This window comes from Gymnoscopelus microlampas (genome assembly GCF_963454915.1).
Source record: "Gymnoscopelus microlampas genome assembly, chromosome: 6".
NCBI lineage: Eukaryota > Metazoa > Chordata > Actinopteri > Myctophiformes > Myctophidae > Gymnoscopelus > Gymnoscopelus microlampas.
In genome coordinates, this window is record NC_139943.1 from 16,254,424 (window position 1) to 16,277,130 (window position 22,707).

The 22,707-nt window shown below is 42.5% G+C and overlaps 1 protein-coding gene across 1 annotated transcript in view; it reads left to right on the forward strand.

Moving 5' to 3' along the window:
- The window catches only part of agbl1 (AGBL carboxypeptidase 1), a 222,385-nt gene that overhangs the window by 185,740 nt on the left and 13,938 nt on the right, over positions 1-22,707 (forward strand). Inside the window, exon 26 of the mRNA XM_084060959.1 lies at positions 3,997-4,139. Within this exon, the coding sequence (XP_083917085.1) occupies positions 3,997-4,139 (143 nt within the window). The remainder of the gene's footprint in view (positions 1-3,996; positions 4,140-22,707) is intronic.

Sequence of the window (22,707 nt, forward strand, 5' to 3'; positions counted from 1 at the left end):
ATCACCAATTCATCTGCTGTTCTGCAGACTGCTTGACCGAAATGTCAGTTTGAACGTGGCAAACGGTGGAAATTGCCTGGCATTTTTGACTGAAACGATTTGGCATTTGGAAGCAAAAGGCATGAGGCGAGAAAGGACACGAGAGGAGGGAACAAGGAATCAGGGGAGATGAGAGGAGGGAACAAGGAATCAGGACGCAGGGGAGTTTTAAAATACATTTGGTTATGAGCTTATTGAGTCACTCTTTGATTTGAGCTAAAAAGCATTATTTTACACTTTGGCTATTCAAAAATAGCAGATCTACAAGCTCGTAGCGCGGCACCGAGTGCCGCGCTACGAGCTTGTATATCTGCTATTTTTGAAAAATCAAGAAAATGTGTGCAAATCTTTGAATGTGTATATTTTTTAAAGCACACATTTGTAACTCAAATCTTTGCTTCTGGGGGTCCCTGGAACGAAATATTTTGTGATGGGGTTCCACGGCCAAATACGTATATATACATGTTGGAGGACCCAGGGGAGTTTTAAAATACATTTGGTTATGAGCTTATTGAGTTACGAGTTCTTTTCTCTATTTAAAACATTTAAGGATTATGAAAATGTTTGCCTAAAGAGGGATGCAAGGGTTAATACTGTTAACAGACACTAGAGAGAGAGGACGAGAGAGGTGGAGAAAGAGGTGAGGGGGAGGAAGGAGGAGTATGGGGGGGTAATAGAAAGGAGACAATTGGGGAGAGGAGAGTTTGAGAGGAGTTGATGGGAGTAAATGAACACTGATGAGAGAGAAGAGGAGCTGGTAGGAGGTTGGGAGAAAAGAATAGGAGGGCAAATGTGAAGGAAATGAATGGAAGTGAAAGACAAGGAGGGGAGAGGTAATTGGGAACACACACACACACACACACACACACACACACACACACACACACACACACACACACACACACACACACACACACACACACACACACACACACACACACACGGACACACACGGACAGAACATAGCCATTGATTTTGTTTCCAAGGCAAAAGGCAAGGTCTCTATACATGCAGCACATGTAAACCTTCCCTACGCTCTAAATTATTGAAGACCCATCCCTCTCTCTCTCTCACACACACACACACACACACACACACACACACACACACACACACACACACACACACACACACACACACACACACACACACACACACACACACACACACACACACACACACACACACACACACACACACACACACACACACACCCACACACACACACACACACACACACACACACACACACACACACACACATAGCTGATTGGGTCAATACATTAAGGGTCTCGTGGGAAATAGACCATCTATTGTGAAACTAAACACACACATGCACGTACAGACACACACGCTTGTGCACTTACACATTTTACACGCACGCACGCATGCACGCACACGCCTCGAGCACACCATGCTCTTTTGCATGCAGGCCATGCAGCTGCATTCCACTTATCTGCCGACGCAATGGAGAGAGAGAGAGAGAGAGAGAGAGAGGGGTACTGGATGAATGGGTGGTGAAGAGAGGAGGCGGGGAAGAGGAATGGATGGATGGATGGATGGATGGATGGAGGGAGGGAGGGAGAAAGTGGATGATGAAAAATAGATGTAGTGAAATGTGTGGTTATGCGGTAGAGTAAGCAGAGGGTAGAGGAGGGGCTGGTAAATCACAAGTTATAGTAACCTGTAAACTGACACCTGTATAAAAACACTTGTTTTTCGTGGCATTAAGCCATTTGAACCACATCAGACTTGCATCCCTATTCAAGGCATGTCATTTGCTATTTTCACCCAAAGAGATATACCAGATACTCTGGTATGTGAGTCTAACTGGGCTATAAACTCATTTTTTCACAAAAAAAAAGTGTTTCTCCTTTCCTGAACAATGGGCACCAGCGAGATGACTGTCCTCCGGTCAAAAATGGTCACATATACAGACTTAACATCTGACCTCTTCACACTTCTCTTCACTTTTCCTGATCTTTTCCTGAAAGCCTTTGTTGTGCCTGATTTGCCTGGTGTGAAGAGAGAGAGAGAGAGAGAGAGAGAGAGAGAGAGCAAAGCAAAGCAAAGTTTGTTGTTTACCCAGGGTGTCGGACTAAGCACGAAGCTTGTTTCCAGCCGGACCCTGCATGGAAGCCTTGCTCAAGGGCTATTCAGCGGTGATTCATGATTGATGTGATGAATTGGGGAATCGAACTAGGGACCTTCCGGTATCAAGGCCGCCCCTCTAACCACTAGGCCACCGCTGCCACCAGAGAGAGAGAGAGAGAGAGAGAGAGAGAGAGAGAGAGAGAGAGAGAGAGAGAGAGAGAGAGAGAGAGAGAGAGAGAGAGAGAGAGAGAGAGAGAGAGAGAGAGAGAGAGAGAGAGAGAGAGAGAGAGAGAGAGAGAGAGAGAGAGAGAGAGAGAGAGAGAGAGAGAGAGAGAGAGAGAGAGAGAGAGAGAGAGAGAGAGAGAGAGAGAGAGAGAGCGAGAGCGAGCTCAACATAATGCAATGATGTTTATATCCAAAAAGTTTCAAATGTTTGCTGTTAATCTTGCCGGCTGCCCCTGATAGTACAAACCTGTTTGACCCCAATCAGGTGCAAATGTGGAGCCTCACTTCAAGCGGAACTAAACATCAAGTTTTTATTTAAATCTTGACTGTTTGGGGCATTTTTCAGATTACGCTTTTTTCGTCTCCGTAATTAAATGTCATTACCAATTTGGATGAGAAATATGGCTTTGAGGCGTGCAAATTAATCTAGCGTGAAATGCCAGAAGAAATACATAATTGAAAGGTAACAAGCTAGCAAACTTGTCAACAGCACTCACGGATAATCTGGTTATTTTTTTGCCTCCAGACTTTGACCCTGCTGACTTGTTAAGTAACAGTTTATGCAGAGTTTATGACAGTTGATGTGGGATGTGACCTGTGTCAATGTTATACGTGGAATGCAAAACTGTGTTGGCAGCACTTTGCCGTTAGCCGAAAGGAGAACCTTTCCCTGTAGCACCCATAAATCATGATGTGCTTATGCTGACTGATTTCAATATAGCTGTGTGCGTGTCAGGGAGTTGCAGATGGACTCCTGTCCTTTTTGCTGCTGACAAGAAACAAATAATTACAATAAACCGTGCGTGCGTGCGTGTGCATGCTTGTATTACTATACTTCTGAGGACCAAATGTCCCCACAAGTATAGTAGAATATGAGAAATAGACAGTGAGGACCATTTTCCTGGTCCTCACAAGAAAAAAAAAATTTTTTTTATCATTTGAAAAGGTATTTAGAGATGTTCAAAGATTCAGGTTAGGTTTAGGATCAGACATTTAGAAGTTTAGGGATTTAGAGATAGAGTCATGTCTGATTTACACTTAGTTGTGTTGCTGGTATCGTGCACCGAAAAATTGATGACCTACAAGCTCACAACGCGTTGCGCTGCACGCAACGCGTGCATTAGGCTTTAGGCTTACAGTTAACACATTGGGTGCCAGAGGTTTATTGAAATATTATATGTTCAATGCCTGCATTTCTTCCATCCACTTACGTTATACGTTTCGTGCTGTAGAAGCCCCGATGCGGAAGTGCATGTAAACAGAGCGTGCGTGCGAGACGGCGGAGGGTCCCGACTAACGCCTGGAACAATAATATTTCCAACGCGATCCTCCATTGCAGCGTGATCGCCGATCGAAAACGGCTCGCTTCCACCACGTTAAAAAGAAATGGAGATATTAAGCTTTTAGTCAAGGAGATAACATTGGAATGGCCGACCGGAAGGATTTTTGACATGGAGCCACATCCAGCCTCTCCTTCTCAGAAACTCCTTGGATGATCCCAAAGTTTTGTTTTAGCGCCCCACGTGGGCCCTACGTGTAAAAATAAAATTGGATCAGAAGAATCATCTTTAATGTCACATCACAGGTTTACAGGTGTAAAACAGTGGGAGAAATTAGTTTTTATGTGTGTGTCTCCAGGGCTTGCAGACGGGCACCAGAGAGCTGCAGGAGATGGGAGTGAAGTTCTGCCACAGTCTGCTGTCTGTGAGGAGGAACGTTCCCTCTCTGTACAGCTGCCGGAGGCTGGTCAACCACGTCGAACACGACCACAACTCACACAAGTAAGCTACAGACGCCTAGCACACTCTACACACCCATGCTTCTCTGGCTTTTTACTTGTTTATTTGATTTCAAGGAACAGTTCACACAGAGGAGATTGTGTGCACATCTTCTACTGTACCTGTGTTTAGGCCAGGTGTTGGTCCTGCTGGACATCAAGGCAAGAATCAAGGAGACGGTAACATTTGTTTGCCTGATGGAGACCTATATGGTCGAAACGTTGCGAATGACACCACATTTCAATTACATTTTTTCCCATTTTTTGGGGGGGTTTTCTGACCTCAATTACACCCCAAAAAACGTATATATATATATATATATATATATATATATATCTCCGCCCCCTCCCTTCAGCAGAAAATAACGTGCATTACTGCGTTCACATCAGCGCAGGCTGCGCAGCACACTAAAACCGAAATAAAGTAACAAAAAAAGTAACTTTATCCGCGGGAAACCTGAAAAAAATGCGCACGCGCGCGAGGGACACACGCGCACGAGGGACACGCAGGATACGCAGACACACACACACATGCATGCGCGCGCATGTGTGTGTATGTCTGCGTATCCTGCGTAGAGCCCCTGTGGAGTCTAAAGCGGCACTGCACACACACACACAAATCTAAGAATTGTGCTTTTGCTGTGAGGGGGGAAAACAACAACGTTAGGATCACCGTGAGCCTCCCTGAGAGGGTGAGCAAACCTGAAACAAGTGGAATCATATTGATTTGTTCTACAGTAGTATGTCTGCACGTCAGTTCTGGAGGTGAGATGTGTATGCCTTAAAATTCTGAATGTCAAGAGAGTACTGTACAAAGGGGACCAAATGGACCTTTTTTCGTCCTTCAAGTTTTGACGGTCTGACAAAGCCGGATGCACCACGGTGGATTCGAACTCACAACAACCTCCGTGGTGCATGGGCAGGGACTTCACCACTGCGTCACCCGAGCGTACCAAATGGACCTTTTTGTAGTTCATTTGAATCCACACTCTCAGAGTAAAATTGACACTGAGGATTTTACAGTGGATAGGCCTACACGGATGCGAGGAGAGAGGTTATACAGGGATGTCAAAGCCTTAAGGCCCAAAGTACAAAACTCGCTTACTATCGAGTAGCTGTATGGAGCTATAGGCAGGCAGGTATTGCTGATGCGTCGTACACTGATACCGCAGGCTTGTTTGTGAACATCTCAATTCAATTCAATTCAGTGGAGCTTTATTGGCATGAGAAAACATACGTTTACATTGCCAAAGCAAAAGTGGAACAAAACAATAAAAACAAAAACAATGTACTGTATGTACAAATAAATATTGAAAATAAAAGTGTAAACAGAGCTTTCTTAAACTACACAAATTGTGCATTTTCTCTCAGAAATAGTCATACATCCACATAGGAGAGGTTAGCTTGGTATAAACTTTTGAAAGTTGACGAGCAGTATTCCGATGTTTTGCATTCACTTGGTGTAAAACCCTTGCGACAAGTGGCAGCAATGTATTCAAATGTAATTAATTAAAAGTCAGTTGCTCTGTTTATATGAACAGTATTTCTATGTACCGAGGTCGTTTGGTGTAAACAGTGCAGGGATACACACAATAATTAGTAGTCCTGAAGGTGGTTGTATCTCTCTCGCTCGATCGCTCACTCACTCACTCACTCACTCACTCACTCACTCACTCACTCACTCACAAAATGTTTATACAACTACATAGTTTGAGGGACTAGAATGTTCATCAAGAAACTTGTTATTTTTATGTCTCTTTACCTTATATCTTTTCACCTAGTGAGCACAAATCTTAAAGCCACTTAAAATCCACTTCTCCAGTGTATCACCACTTGGTATCAAAGATCAACCGCACTAATAAGCACCACTAATAAGTGCTTGCGTGCTGCGTGCGCAATTTCTCTCAACAATGATACATTCACCTTGTCTGTTTGATTGATATGGTATAGGTCCCCCTGCCCCCAGTTTTATGGCACTGTACTGTATGGAAGCAGTCTGGTTTGTGCATTTTTATGCTTTTTACACTTTTATACTTTGGGCTATTCAAAAATAGCAGATATACAAGCGAGTGCCTCGCTAAGAGCTTGTAGATCTGCGATTCTTTAGTTTTGAAAAATCGTGACAATTTGTGCAAATCTTTGAATATATATACGTTTTTTAAAGCGAACATTTTTTTAACTCAAATCTTTGCTTCTGGGGATTTTACAAATGCCTTCTAAATCTTAACAGTTTCTTTTTGGAAAAAAACGTACAGTATGTTGCTATAATATCAGTGGTTCTCAAACTTGTCAAGGACCACCCAAAATGATATGTATTTGTCTGTGGACCCCCTCATCTCAAAATGTTTTGTTCCAGGAACCCCCCCAGAAACAAAGATTTGAGTTAAAATGTATATATCTATATATTCAAAGATTTGCACCCATTTTCACGATTTCCCCCAAAAAAATAGCAGATCTACAAGCTCATAGCACTGCACTCTGTGCTTGTAGATCTGCTATTTTTTAATATAGCCCAAAGAAATCTAAAGTGACACAGATGAGTTCCTGGATTGAATGGGTTGAACATCTCTGGGAAGCAGCTGCATGGTTTACAGAACACGTAGCTCTAATCTCTACAGTAGCCTATTATATTCCAACCAGCAAAATCAGTCATTAGAAAAGGACTGTGTTTTTTTTCCAGCTGTTGTCACTGGAAACTTTTCGCTTGTTTTGATTGCATTCGCGGGGCAGCTCCTCTACAACTGCTCCCGCATCTCATGAAGTTGACGCCGGGTCCACGGCAGTATAGACATTATTGACTTAGTAAGTCATTATTGGGCTCGTTAACCCATTCAATCCAGGAAGGAACGCATCTGTGTCATTTTAGACTTGAGCTACTATAACCACTATTTTATACTTTGGCTATTCAAATAGCAGATATACAAGCTCATAGCGCGGCACTCGGTGCCGCGCTATGAGCTTGTATATCTGCTATTTTTGAATAGCCAAAAGAAATCTAAAATGACGGAGATGCTTTCCCGGATTGAACGGCTTAATGTGGTCACCGTAATCCTCGTGACAAGCGCATTGGGTATTCGGGCTGCAGGAGATTTGTATTTTCTTCCTCCAATATTGCATTTTTTTTTTCCTTTTTCATTTAGCTTTGCTTCGCCGTTTTTTAAGTGCACTAGTCACCACAGACAGCATTTACATTTCCGCTTCACTGAGTCGGATGCTGGGTTGGTGGTTGTAGTTTTTTTTCCCGATGTTCGTGCGTCAAAGCGTGTGTGGGTCCTTTTGCACCAGTGGCAGAGCGGAAAAGAACCAACCCAAATGTAAAGTGATCTTTTATATTGGGCAAGAACATCACGATAAAAAGAAAACACGTTTTATTGAAAGAAAGAAAGAAAGACATTATGAAATTGTATTGTATGCATTTAGTTATTTATTTAAAAATTGCGTGTAAAAAAAATACAGGGTGGGCCAGCTTCCTATATGGGTGGGTCACGGCCTACCCCAGGCCAACCCGTTGCCTGGCTCGCCCCTGACTCACTCACTCACTCACTCACTCACTCACTCACTCACTCACTCACTCACTCACTCAGTAACTAACTGACTGTTGTTTTCTATCTCTGCTGATTTGTCAGGCAGAAGCTCCTGCTTTGTCTATAGTGCGTGCCCCCCTCTCTCTCTCTCTCTCTCTCTCTCTCTCTCTCTCTCTCTCTCTCTCTCTCTCTCTCTCTCTCTCTCTCTCTCTCTCTCTCTCTCTCTGAGACACTGTCCTCTGTCTGGCTGGCTATGTGTTTTATTTTTTTTACCGCAGCCGAAAGCGTAATGATTACGGAGTGAGCGGGCGATCGATGGCGTTAACCAAAGCATTGAAAGAGAATGAAAAAAAAAACACAGACTGCCTCACAACAACGGCGGTTCAACTTCAACATTCTCAAACTATTGGATTCAGCTTCAGTGTATTTTTTCCCCCTTCAGCCTAAGAATAGCTGCTGATTCTCTCTCTCTCTTTCTCACACACACACACACACACACACACACACACACACACACACACACACACACACACACACACACACACACACACACACACACACACACACACACACACACACACACACACTCACACACACTCTTCCCTTGGTCGTGCTCCAGACTCGGTGTGGCATAGTGGCTCTTGTACCTCTGTGATTGATGTGAGCGTCTAAAATGGACCTGAATGGTTTCTATTGATTTTCAGACCTCCCATTCAATCTCCTCAGTGAACAGTGACAATAGCAGCTCTGCTGCTCTGTCTGTTGAACTGGATGGGATTACAGCTTCTTATTCTTCTGCTTATTCCTCTGCTTATTCCCTGTGTCCTTCTCCCTTCCACACATTGACATGATTTATTTTAAAATCCAATCAGTGGTGGAAAGTAACTACATGTACTCAAGTACTGTACTTATAAAGTATTTAAAGTATATTATAAAGTATAATTTTGAGGGTTTTTTTTGTTTACTGTACCGGAGTATTTCCAATTTTCAATACTTTTATTTCTACTCCACTACATCTCAGAGGCAAATATTGTACTTTTACTCCACTGCAATTATTTGAACACTTTAGTCACTAGTTAATTTGTAGATTTAGATTTCTATTACTAAACATACATTAACCACTTCAGCCCTATATATATACTTAATTACTTAATGAGTACTTATGCTTTTGGTACTTTAAGTGTATTTTGATGCCAATACTTTTCTACGTTTACTTGTAACAGAGTATTCCTTCATTAAGGTATGGTAAGAACATATATTCAATAACATTTATTATAGACACATAAAAAAGGGGAGAAAAAGAAGCAGGGTATTTACCGTACATATACAGCGACAGAAAAAGTTAAGTCACGCAGGAAAAAACTATTTTCGTCGTTCACAGTTGGCAGGATAAACACATTCAACGTCGCGACAAAAATGTTTGATTCATTTTTGAGAGAATGACTCAACCTTTTTCGCCCGCCTCTCCTGCCAACGGAGCGTGGAGATTAGATCGCAAATAAAGAGGGAAGTGGTACAGTTAGGGTGTCACTTCCTCTGACACAATGTCCCCGGCGGCTGGCTGCATTAATCCATTGAGACCTGAAGCCGATTCTACATGTCTCCTAAATCTCAACAGTATTCTGAAAAACGTATGTTTCTATATCAGTGGTGCTCAATCTTTTCATGTCAAGGACCCCCAAAATGATATGTATTTGGCCGCTGACCCCATCATAATATTTTGTTCCAGGGACCCCCAGAAGCAAAGATTTGAGTAAAAATGTTCGCTTTAAAAATAGATATACTCAAAGATTTGCACACATTTCACGATAAAAAAAAAATAGCAGATCTACAAGCTCATAGCGCGGCACTCGGTGCCGCGCTATGAGCTTGTATATCTGCTATTTTTGAATAGCCCAAAGTGTAAAATAATGCTTTTTAGCTAAAAAAAAAATGACACAGTTCCAGGTCTTAATTGGTTAAATGTGTCTGGGTCCACTCTACATTCCCATTCAAAGCACTACAGGTGCTGCTTTACATTGCTGTCGCGGGTGGAAACCTTGTATGTCCAAAACTGTCCCTTTTCCATTATTATTAACTCATTCACTGCCAAGGACGACTTTTACGACTTATTTTTCCCCAAAGGCCCACACCGCCACGGACGATTTCGGCGACTTTTTGTTTTTGTTGGTGTCTCCACTAGATGGCGCTATTCACTAACACACGAGGATCCATTTCATCCCCAGATGCACACAGAACCAGGAGATAACGTGATTTACTGCTCCATTCACTTACTGGTTAACGTATTTGGGAAATCGTCTCTTTATATCTCGCCTCCTGTGTTGTACTGTATGTATTTTTGACGAGACGTCCTATTTTAAACACCCTATAACAAGTGAACAGGGGGTCGCGATGACATTATTTTATGATTATTTTAATTTTTTTGCGGAAGCACAGTGAAACCCCCCCCGCGATTAGCAACCATCAGGGGATCGATCATACTGGAGATAAATATTCTGTGACCTACTTGAAAAGGTAAGAAAAATCGCAAAATCGCTGGCAGTGGGTGATTCATTTATTTATTTATTCCGGCAGTGGAAAGAGTTAATACAAAATTAAAGAGGTGGTGCCATGGTTTTGCACCTTTTCTGTTTTTCATGTGTCTATGAGGTTGATAGAGCTTCATTAAGCCCCCTGGTGGTGTTTTTATGGTGTTTTATGTCTTCTCTGACTATTTAAGGGTTTCTACCTGGAGGCTGAAACCTTGAGGGTCAAACGTGCCAATAGAAAAACAGCGCTTTAGTGACATAGTAAAAACATACCCTCCCCCTCATTATCATAACACAACAGGTGTGGGCGTGAGGAGGAGGAGGGACTAGGACAGGTGGGTGGTGCTAAGGTGGTGGAGGAGGTGCTAAGGTGAGAACCAGGCATACTTAAAGGAGAAATCCGGTCATTTTAAGTGTTATGTCTGATGTGTGTCAAATCACTTACCAACGTATAAATGAAAATCGCGTTACTCCACAGAGCCCCCTATCAACCCCCACCGTTGGCATTATAGGAGGATATAGAATAGCCCAAATTCGCCTATTTTAACCAATGCAAAGTCTGTTTTTTTGCTTCTAGTACTCATTGTTGAGTCCCATGATAATGTAACAGGCGCTAAAACTCCCGACAAGCTAACGGCTAATAACAAACGAGCTAACGCTGGGGCTGCTTATCTCTCTGCATGGCAGCCCCAGGTTGCCAGGTCGGGAGAGAAACCAGCAACCAGCATTAGCTCGTTCTGTTATTAGCCGTTAGCTTGTCGGGAGTTTTAGCGCCTGTTACATTATCATGGGACTCAACAATGAGTACTAGAAGCAAAAAAACAGACTTTGCATTGGTTAAAATAGGCGAATTTGGGCTATTCTATATCCTCCTATAATGCCAACGGTGGGGGTTGATAGGGGGCTCTGTGGAGTAACGCGATTTCATTTATACGTTGGTAAGTGATTTGACACACATCAAACATAACACTTAAAATGACCGGATTTCTCCTTTAATGAACTGGAGGCGTGTCCACATAAAAACATAATTTTAACACTTTCTGTACACTTTTTGAAAAAAATCTTCCTACCAGTATAACCATAATACCTGATGATTATGTTTTAGGGGGGGGAAATAACTGAAAATCACAGCACCCCCGTCTTAAATACTGCAAATAGACGATCTTACAAGCTCACAACGCGTCTCACCACGAGAGTATACGACACTCTTGTATGATGAAATAGGGCATTCATTTCCGGGAAAAAAAAAAAGTTAAAATTGGAGATACGAGGTTTCGCCGGACAGCGTACAATTATCCAAATCCTATTATCTTTGTGAAATACGTGAGTCCAGGTGGAAGCTGTAAGCTGTGATCCCTTAATTCAGTTCACTTATTACGGTATTAGATCAAATTGAATCAATATGCAGATTAAGAAGGAAGTAGGCAGAGGGAGAAGGGCTACGCAAAGGCTGCTGTTACTCATTATGTGGAAGGGCAAACTTATAATGCAGACTGAGAATAGAAGAGAGAGTACAGAGCGGTAGGGCAGGTCCACTGTCCCCACGGGCTTTGCACAATCACTCATTCTTCTCCTGCATAAGTATAATGCCTGTTTTTTAAAACGGATAGTTCCCGTTCAGGGTGAACCATCCTATATTATAACCCGTTCAAACCGGAAACGCATGTCTGTGTAACCACTACGAACCATTATTCTATACTTTTGGCTATTCAAAAATAGCAGATCTACAAGCTCACAGCGCGGCACCGAGTGCCGCGCTGTGAGCTTGTAGATCTGCTATTTTAGAAAAATCTTGTTTTTTTTTTTTTTTTGCAAATCTTTGAATATATATACTTTTTTTTTCAAGCAAACATTTTTATCTCAAATCTTTGCTTTCTGGGGGGGTCCCTGGAACTAAATATTTTGAGATGGTGGGTCCGCGGCCAAATACATATCATTTTGAGGGTCCTTGACATGAAAAAGTTTGAGAACCACTGATTATAGGCAGCAACATAAGTTTGTTTTAGAAGACATTAGAATCTGCCTCAGGTGGTCTGAATGGGTTAAAATCGCCTAGAGTGTCGACCGACGGTTGGTCGACGGTGGGCGTCAAAAAAAGCAACATGCAGACTTGCGAGGCGCATACCGTTGCTCCGATCCGCATCAAACTTGGCACAAACACTGGTCAGGCATCTGCCATCAGGATAAGCCACACTAGGTGTCACCACAGGTGCACCGTTGCACTAGCCTCGATCTCCAGGCTTTTAGTTTTTAGTTTGCTAAAAAAATAAAAGCCTGGACCAGCGCGTTGACGTTCCTGAATAGGAAGTGTTTCATTTCCTACCGGAGTGCAGTGGGCATCTCTCCAAATGTTGTGACGTCAGGGCTGCACATTGAGGGAGAAGGCGGGGCCGGGGGCTGACGGACAGATCGGTGACCAATGGGATCTCACAGAATTTTTCACCGGAGATTTTGAACCCGCCCCTCTAGACCCGTTATTAGACACGCTAGGGCAGTCTACCGTTGCACTAATCCGCAACAAACTTGGCATAAACACGGTTCAGGGTCTGCCATGACAATAGTCTTATCAGGGGCTCCAGGGTCCATGTTTAGGGCCCCAGGCACACTGTTGCTACAATCTGCACCAAACTTGGCACAAACACTGTTCAGGGGTCTGCCATTACAATGGTCTTATCAGGGGCTCCCAGGGTCCCTGTGAGGCCCCCCCCCTAGGGGCCACAGGCACACTGTTGCTTCAATCTGCAGCAACTTGACACAAACACTGTTCATCCAAGATGGGCGCCGCGTACGGCTGCTTCGTCTTGCGCTCCTCTCAGACATTAAGCTTTTTTTTTTAACGTCTTTTAAAAATGTAAATTAAATTAAAATTCCGCGAACGTAGCGAAGCAGTCTGGATGCTGTCTATCATTTCAAATTGCGGTGCATGACCATTGCTCTGATCTAGTGCAATATGGGACTGGATTTGAAGGCCGAATCGGGACCTATATTGTCACACACAAAAAAAGTTCACAAAGCATCGCAACGCAACACGTTGTAGATCTGCTACTTTCGCTACTTTTGATTTACTTTTGAAATTTATTTGAAGTAAAATTTTCACCTGGTGACAATCAGCCCACCTAGTGACTGCTCCTTTCAAAAGAATGGAACACGATAAACATCTATGTTAGCAGGACAATTTGGTAGTGAATGTGGGAAAACCAGGACGTTTTAGAAGGTATGTGTCGGGACTAGGGACACCCAGTGTAACCATTTAAGACCTGAGGCCACTTCTAAAAAAATGTAAATCCTAGCGGTTTTTCGGAAAAAAATATAAAAAAAAACATTTTCATGATTTTTCAAAATAGCAGATCTACAAGCTCGTAGCGCGGCACTCGGTGCCGCGCTATGAGCTTGTATATCTGCTATTTTTGAATAGCCTAAAGATATCTAAAAGTGGCACAGATGCGTTCCCGGTCTTAATGGGTTTAAAACAGGGACAATACCGGCCAAACCGTGACGTCTGGTCACCTTAGTTCCTGTCCATGATTATGATCGGGCTGAGCCAGGTTCGAAGCCCCCCGGACCTGATGTTGAGCACCGTGTGGCGGGCGTAGCGGAACGGAGCCTGAATGAGGAATGGTTGTTTATATCCGCGGCTCTGCGATATATCGCACAGCGTTGGCCCCGCGGTGGCATCTATCAGCTGTCACTCCTGCACCGTGCATGATGGAGGGGTGTGTGTGTGTGTGTGTGTGTGTGTGTGTGTGTGTGTGTGTGTGTGATCACAGCGGCACCACGTTATACCTCACAGAGTCGTGAGTTGTCTTATCTCATTATTACCTCTCCCTCATGGCGCATCACGCCTCTGTCCCGGGTTCAGCCCACAGTGGTTGGAGCTACAGTATAATACGGGGCTCAGCCCACAGCAGTGCATGGTGGATGCTATGTAATACCGGCCTCCCTGTGACACAGATCTGTGTGATAGCATGATGATGATGATGATGACGAGGAGGACCACAGGGCTGGGGTTTGTGTGACTGTCAGACAAATATAATCCCATTACGTATTCCCTTCATTTAGTCCTGATAAATAATCCCATTACGGTTCATTGTGTCGCTCTCTGATTACCACGGTAATGAAATGATTCATGCTGCGAGGGGCTATATAGCCGCTACGTGTGGTCTCCCAGGGGGTGGGGGTGGGGGTGGAGGGGAAGTGAGTGTCTGTGTTTGTGTTTGTGTGTGTGCGCGTGTTTGCGCGTGCGTGCGTGTGAGCGTGCATTCTTGTGTTTGCCGGCTTGTCAGACAAAGTGTGTGTCTGTGTAGGACAAGTTTGAGTGTGTGTGTTTGTGTGTGTGTGTGTGTGTGCATATGAATGTGAAATAGTTTGATCTACTTGTTGTTGACAAAATGCTTTGATCAAACAAGTTTATTGCAGGAAGATTGCAGCGATTTGTACATAATTGAAAGAGCTGTCGTTTTTCCAAACTGTAAGAGCAAGCAATAACAGTGAGTGGTGCTATTTGTATGCATTGTAATTGTATTTGTGTGTGCCTGCACTTGTGTGTGTGTGTGTGTGTGTGTGTGTGTGTGTGTGTGTGTGTGTGTGTGTGTGTGTGTGTGGTAGCTGTGTATTCTTTCTGCTTTATTCAGTTGTATACATCAGAGAGAGTGACAGGAGATGAAGACGTGTTGCTAAAAAGTTTTACACTGATCGATGCAGTTATACTGTAGGTAAAAACATGGTCTGTTACAGCACCACCATGAGGCTGATTTGAACATTTTCAAGTGGCTTTTCTTCCTCGGCCTAGTGCGTGCACAATTTCACGGACATTTCAAGCTGTGTTCGTGATTTGAGGCATTTTGTTCAAAACGGAGCACTCCTGCAAACATTGGAAGCCAATCTTAGCCAATCAGGATAGAATATGAAAAATCTGAAAGACCCGTTTTCGTTTAATGACTATAGTATAGACTATAGATTAACCATCTTTGAAAGTGAGTTTGAGGACCAGTTTCAGAGACGGGGGAAAACTGATGTCCGCCACCACGAGCAATTACCTAGTATCCAGAAAGACTTTGCATCAGATCTCAATAATGCAATCAGTAAGTTCGAAAAGCTGGGGAATCCATTCTCAGAAGACAGTAACGACTTGTATGTGCTTGACACCAAAGTCATTGTGCCTGATGAAGTGGTAGCGACAGTGCGATCTGTGGAGGACATTGGCAAAACACAATTCAATGGACTTGTGGAGAAGTGAATCAAGGATCCTTCTATCAAAGTCTATGATAACATTGCAAAGAACAATCTACCTCTGATCAAATCAAAGCTTAGGAAAACATCTTCAAAGTTGCAGGTGAAGATAACAAGTGTGAAAAGTGACGTGCAGTTTCACAGATCCGTGATTTCATACCCCCCACTTTTTGAAAAAATGAAAAATAAAAACTTTTTTTTTTATAATAAATCGGTAAAATCAGGCAAAAATAAGAATTAAATAACCTAACCCTAACCCTAAAACCGAAATAAAGTAACCAAAACACGAAAAAAAACTAACAAAATCCACCCAAAAAAAATGCAAAATTTGGAAAATACAAAATTTGTTTACATTTGACAGTTACAAATGTTTTTCACGATTTTTCAAAAATAGCAGATCTACAAGCTCATAGCGTGGCACTTGGTGCCGCGCTATGAGCTTGTATATCTGCTATTTTTGAATAGCCAAAGTGTAACATAAGGGGTATAGACCATACCCCTTATTAGTAATAGTCCACCGAAAGTCCATCCCCCCCACCTTCTGAGAGCCTGTGACGTCCCTGCACAAGTGTGTGTGGGGAGGAATCAATTGGCATAAAATAATAAAGACAAATACAAAATAAATAACAATGTTGGAAAGAGTGATGGCAAACCCTAAATATATATATCATGTCATGTTTGCCATATTGGAATTCAAGATGGCAGCAAATCCTTTGGTCCTAACTCTTGGTTCTGGCACATTTTTTATTCAGCACAAAAAAAAAACTTTTTTTCACATATTTCCCTGACTACAAATGGAACGTCACACTACATTAACGTCCTGTCACCCATCGATCAATATTTGACAGTCCAATATCTCCAACCACAGGGCCTACTTGTAATATCCTCATGGCTCACCAGTGGGCCCCAGCCCACAGGTTGAGAACCGCATGACTTTTTGTATCTCTCTCTCTCTCTCTCTCTCTATCTCTCTCTCTCTCTCTCCCTCTCTCTCTCCCTCCCAGCTTTTTTTTCAGTGTCTTAATAGAAAATCTAACACATGGCTCTCCACCGGTGTGAGCCGTGCTGCTTTGTTTGTTGTGCCGTTCCCTCGCCTCTAAAGCTAATGATACCGTCACAGCCCATTGGTTCCCGCCGATGCGGTCACACCTGATTGGTCGCCCCTGACAACAGAGCTAATAGGATCTGAAGTGTAAACACTGGGATAGATATCATTTGGAAGGAGAGGGATTGATTATGAACATTCTGTTTGTCTTGCTCGCTTTGATGAGAGAGAGAGAGAGAGAGAGAGACACACAGACTGACTGACTGACTGACTGTAAGACAGAAAGACAGAAAGACAGACACACAGATGGGAAAATAATCTAAAGCATATTAGACAGACGGAGACAACAGATGACAAACCAGGGCCACAGACAGGCACTGCAGGAGTACAATTAGAAAGATAGACGCAGGCACTGCGTGAATACATTATAAAGACAGACAGGCACTGCGTGAGTACAATTAGAAAGACAGACAGCTCATAGATAAATACAATTTAGAAAGACAGACAGCTAATACATATAATTAGAAATACAGGCAGACACTACATAAATGCAAAAACAGCTGATCCGCAACCTCATTGTGACGCGTTGTGAGCCTGTAGACCGGTTACATTTTGCTGATTTTGCCTGACACTGTATACCAGTGGTTCTCAAACCTTTTCATGTCAAAATGATTATGTAATTGGTCGCGGACCCCCATGTCAAAATATTTTGTTCCAGGGACCCCCAGAAGCAAAGATTTGAGTTAAAATGTTCGCTTTAAAAAATATTATATTCAAAGATTTGCTCAAATATTAACACGTTTTCAAAAATAGCAGATCTACAAGCTCGTAGCGCGGCACTCGGTGCTTGTAGATCTGCTATTTTTGAATAGCCAAAATATAAAAGGTTAAAGTGGTTAAAATGATTGTGATGCTATATTAACACATTTGGCTGGGGACCTCCTGGAACCCCCCCGAAGGACCCCTGGGGGTCCCCGGACCCCACTTTGAGAACCAACGCTGTATACAACACAGTTTAAAATACAACGTTAATTTGTGAAAACATAAAAAGATGAAATATGGAGATACAAGATGGCTGCCTCGCAGACTTGCACTATTCTAATTGCACGGGGCAACAATTCACAGGTGTTACTCTTGTGGCCTTGACAGCCCATTCAATATCGAAGTGAAGTTTAGCCATTTTGCAGTATTGGCTGATAAGAATAAACCAGAACTGTTATCTGCTGCTGGGTTGGCAAGGACACTTGGAACAGCATTTATTTCTGCGCTAACATAGTGTTGAAATACTGTATGTGGCTGTACAAGTTGTTTGACTTATGGATGTGATGTAAAACACTGCTAAGTACAGCATCCAGGGGTGGACAAAGTACTCAACTCTGGCACTTGAGTCAAAGTAGAGATACTACTGGTCAAATATTACTCAACGGCAAGGGAAAAGTTGCTCTGTCATTTGTACTTACTGTAGTTATACATATACATATATTTTTTAACTTGTAGTGAAAAGTACTGGAGTACAATTGCCTTTACACCCCAAAAAATGACTTATTTTCTATCAAGTACACACCCCATAAAGCCTTGAATTCATGGAGATATTTTAGTTTTTGTCACAATCCATGAGCCAATCATTTGATGATGAATAGGAGACTCAGTGGGAGACTATTTGCATCTCTTTGAGTCTCCTCCGCCAGTTATCAAATTATTGCCTTGCGACAAGAACAAAGAATTGTACTGTCTGAGTACAGTATTGCTCAGACTGTTTTCAATACATTGCAGTATTGCTACTTTTACTTAAGTAAAACAAATTAGTACTATTTCCACCACATGGCAAGGTACACAGTTGTGTGTTCTTAAACAGCAGTATAGTGCATTCTCTTGCACCGACACTTGTGTTCATATTCTATTATTTATTGGACAGAGGTGTCAGTAGAGAAGCAGTAATTACAGACATGATTATGTGTTTTGGTTAGAGTTAAGCTCTCATCTAATTCACAGGTTCCAGTTAATACACAGGTTAATTAGAAGTATGGTCTGGCATTTAAATGAGTCTAGACCATTACGGTTATAATTCAACAGACCGTAACCTTTTACCTTTGTTTCTGTCGTATTTCCTTTTTTCGACCATTGTCTCATTGTGGGGCAATGGGAACATTTTTGCCTTGGAAATCCCGTCAAACTTAGTCTTTTTTCAATTATCATGATATGCTTTTAGAAAATTTTGGTCCCATTAATTTTAAAGTGGAATTATTAGAAGTGGGCTTTAGGGCTTCTATAGACCAATTATTAGTTTACCAACATTGCGACTGGACGCACAGGTGACTGTTTCATGTAATCAATTCCCAACAGATCTCCAAACCTGTTGTTTTTGGGGTGCGCTGGTTTCAGTTCATTCAACCCCCTCTGTGTGTTGGATAGTGGGGTGCGCCGTAGCGAGACATATACTTCATCGCGCAACGGTATTGTGTCCTGAGAATAGCTGACATGCAAGATCACAACTGCGTCGCGGATGCGACCGTTGAGAGCTTGGAGGTCTGCTATTCTCGGCCGTTCTCTGCGCGCGACACCTTCGCGGGACGGAGCATTAATTAGGCTTGACGGGCTGCAGCTGCGCGAGCAAGAGCAGGTTCTGTGCCGTGATCATAGAGCGCTCCCTCCGTTCTTATGACAGCCACTGGAGGTGGGGTTTGGGGGGCAACTGCTTTGAATTGTTATTATTGTTTACACACAACAGAAACCAAGGATGATATTGTTCAAGAGCGAGAGATCACAGTAAAAATCCTAAGCATTCTCCCTCCACACTGGGAGAAAAACAGCATCTGAGAGTTTGATGGGATGCATTTTTACATTGAGTGCAGTGACCACTTTTACATTGCATCTTATGAGCGGTGGAGTTCCTTTGGTGCCGGCCTGCGTGCGCATACTGGTTCTCATCAGTGTGACGTTGTCTGTTAAGGGGTCTATAGATTCTACCGAGTGAAGACCCGCCCTCGCTGCGGTTGCAGCCAATAGCAGTCGTTTCCGGTTGCTTTTCGGGAACCGGAAGTTCCATATCCATATATATATATATATATATATATATATATATATATATATATATATTTTATTTTTTATTTTTTTTAGGGCGCTCTAACGCAACTTAGGAATGATCCCTCGACTGTGCTGGAAGGAATCGACGGATGTGACGTCATCCCAAAAAACGTCACGTCCGTCTGCCACAATGATAGGATTTGGAGAAAAACACTTTTAGCTCTGATCCTTTTTTTTGGGTGAAAACCAGCCATTTTCAACGGGCGATCAGTCTGAAATGGACGATCGCGGTAAAAAAAATCTTGTTCCAGTGGATAGACGGGAACGTCCCCCACCCCCCGGACACTTTTTGTTTACATCCGAGTGCACGTTGTGGCTTCTGCGGCTGTCCAAAGACCGTCAAAACACGGTAAAAAACGCTGGCACTCTGAGGATGATTTGGATGCATGGTACCTGGCACTCAATGTGTTTTTGAGATATTTTTTACTTTACTGGAGTATTTCCAATTTGCAATACTTTTACTTCTATTCCACTACATCTCAAAGGCAAATATTGTACTTTTTCTCCACTTCAATTATTTGAAAACTTTAGTTACTTTGCAGATATAAATGACTCTATTATAAAACATCCATTAACCACTTTAGCCCTGTTGTATACATACTAGGGCTTTCACGACTAGAGATTTTTACAGGTCGACTAATTTGACCCAGTGGTAGTCGACTAGTCGACTAGTAAAAATTTACATTTAAAAAAAAAATACAAAAAAAAAGATTGGATGGCATTGTTTTAATGCCATCCTACTACTATATTACTATTATTATTATCCTCCTACCCTTATTTCTATGGCGTTTTAAGGGAAGCGCTTCTGGCACAGCAGCACAGCACCACAGCAGCGTCTCCAAGGATCCCCATTGCCCAATAATAGGCTTTTATTGGGCATACTTTTGACCCCCTTTTGATAAAAAATAAAGTCAGGAGGATAATAATAATAGTAAGGTGGGCCATTACTATGGCATTAAAACAAAAACAAAAAAACTATTCGACTAGTACCAACATGGTCGACTAGTGGTTATACTAGTCGACTATTCGACTAGTCGACTAGTTGGTGAAAGCCCTAATACATACAGTAGGCTATTTGAAAATAGCCGATCTACAAGCTCACAACGCGTCACATCGCGACACGTGAGCTTGTAGATCTGCTGTTTTCAAACATTAGTACTTTTACTTTGGAACATTAAGTACATTTTGATGCCAATACCTTTGTACTTTTACAAGTAACATTTTGAACACAGGCCTTTTACTTGTAACAGAGTATTTTTATATTGTGGTATTGCTACTTTCACTTGAGTAAAATATGTGAGTACTTATTCCACCACCGCACGTGACGGTTCCCTCGTCCATATTTTTTTACAGTCTCTTTTTACGTGCTTCCAACTCGTAAAATGGTTGGTAAAAACACTGAACAAAGGCAGTTACACTGCAACGGGTACACTGTCCACTTGTGCCAGGCTCTCGAGTTCGCTTGTTGTGACCTGAGAAAGCTTAGTTAGAGGACTCCCACTGAAAGCTCAAGCTGCTTCATGTCTTTGTCAACAATAAGTCAAACCAGGCTTGAACAATCCTGCCTTGTGCATGCATTACATAAGCAGGGCCAGAACAGTCAATTTATTGTCAAAAAATATGATATCATGTCGCAAAGTGAAGCCAAAATGAGTGTGTTCTTCCCGGCAGCGCACAGGATATCAAACTCTGCTGGGAACTCCGTGACGAGTTCCAAAGTTGTATTGTTGAAACAATAAGTGACATGATTGACTGTAAATCTCTTTAGTTGTTATAGAGAAACTAAACTCTAAACTCCATTCTCTCTGGAGCATCCAAAAGCCACAGCACTTTTATTTTAACAATGTCAACATGTTTATTTTCAAAGTCAAACAATTGATGACTGACGGTAATGCTAACGGTAATGCTTTACAACACAGTTTATCAAGAGGTACAGCACCCCCCCCCCCAGCCTGTCCCCCAATGTGATGAATGTCACCGGTCACGATCTTACTCAATAGAATGAAAGAGTCACACTTGATTAAATTGGAAGAGATATACTGAAATGTGTGCTATTATATATCTCTGCAAAACTGGGCAAAGCCGTTCATTCATTCAGTTTTTATGATGAAGATATATAGAGAGGGAATAGATGTAGGGACATCACACATAATTCCCCATGGGGCTCGGTAGTAATATGTACGAGGTATTGTCATCTACTTCTCCGTAAGGTGGAAATTATTTGAGACACAGCTGTTATTTATTTATTTATTTGACACAGCTAAATTAATGCTGACAGTTAGCGCGCCATGGAGCAGGGCTTCCAATAAGTCACAGGAATGGAACAGGACTCTAACTTAACCAATTAAACCCTAATTACTTAATTGTATCACACCTGGACTTGTACTAGCCTGGCATGGTCAGACTAATATCAATGTGTAGATATTCTTCTGGAATCTCTGTTTGGAACCTAGGTACATTTCCAAGGGGCTGATTTAAAAAGAAATGCCTCTGGTGATGAACCCGCCCTATATTTGCATACTGGGCCCTGATTGGTGCCCCACAACCTAGGGGGCAGCGAAATCCAATCACAACCGAGCGGGGCCAGACCAAACCTGCCGAGGGCAAATTTGTCTGATTTCCACGCTTGACTTGTACCATGACAAACTGTTTGAAACCACTGTGGTTGAGTGTACAAAGTGGGCATGAGAAGCTGGCACCACGGTACACTGTTTGAAACCACTATAGTAGATAGGCGTGAGAAGATGAAACCACTCTGCTAGAGTGTACAAAGTGTGTACAAAGTGGGCGTGAGAAGATGAGAGCAGAAGCGACACAAGGAAATAATGTTAATAATGTTTATTGTCCCCAAGGGGAAAATTGTCTTCACAAGGTCTGTTCGTTAAGACAACAAGAACAACATAACAACATGACAACAAAAACAACATATCACAAAGACAAAGACATGAGGTCCCCACTGTACACAGAAAACCCTCCTATGGACGGGGCAGTTGGTGATGTCTGAGGGGACAAAACTCCTGCTAACCTTTTTTCCACTTTAAGGTTCTGTATCTCCGACCAGATGGCATGAGGTCAAAGTAGCGATAAGAAAAAAGAAACATGGAGTTTATTAACGGCTCGCCCCGGTTGGCACCCAGCCATTCTGGGAACCGTCAACGGTAG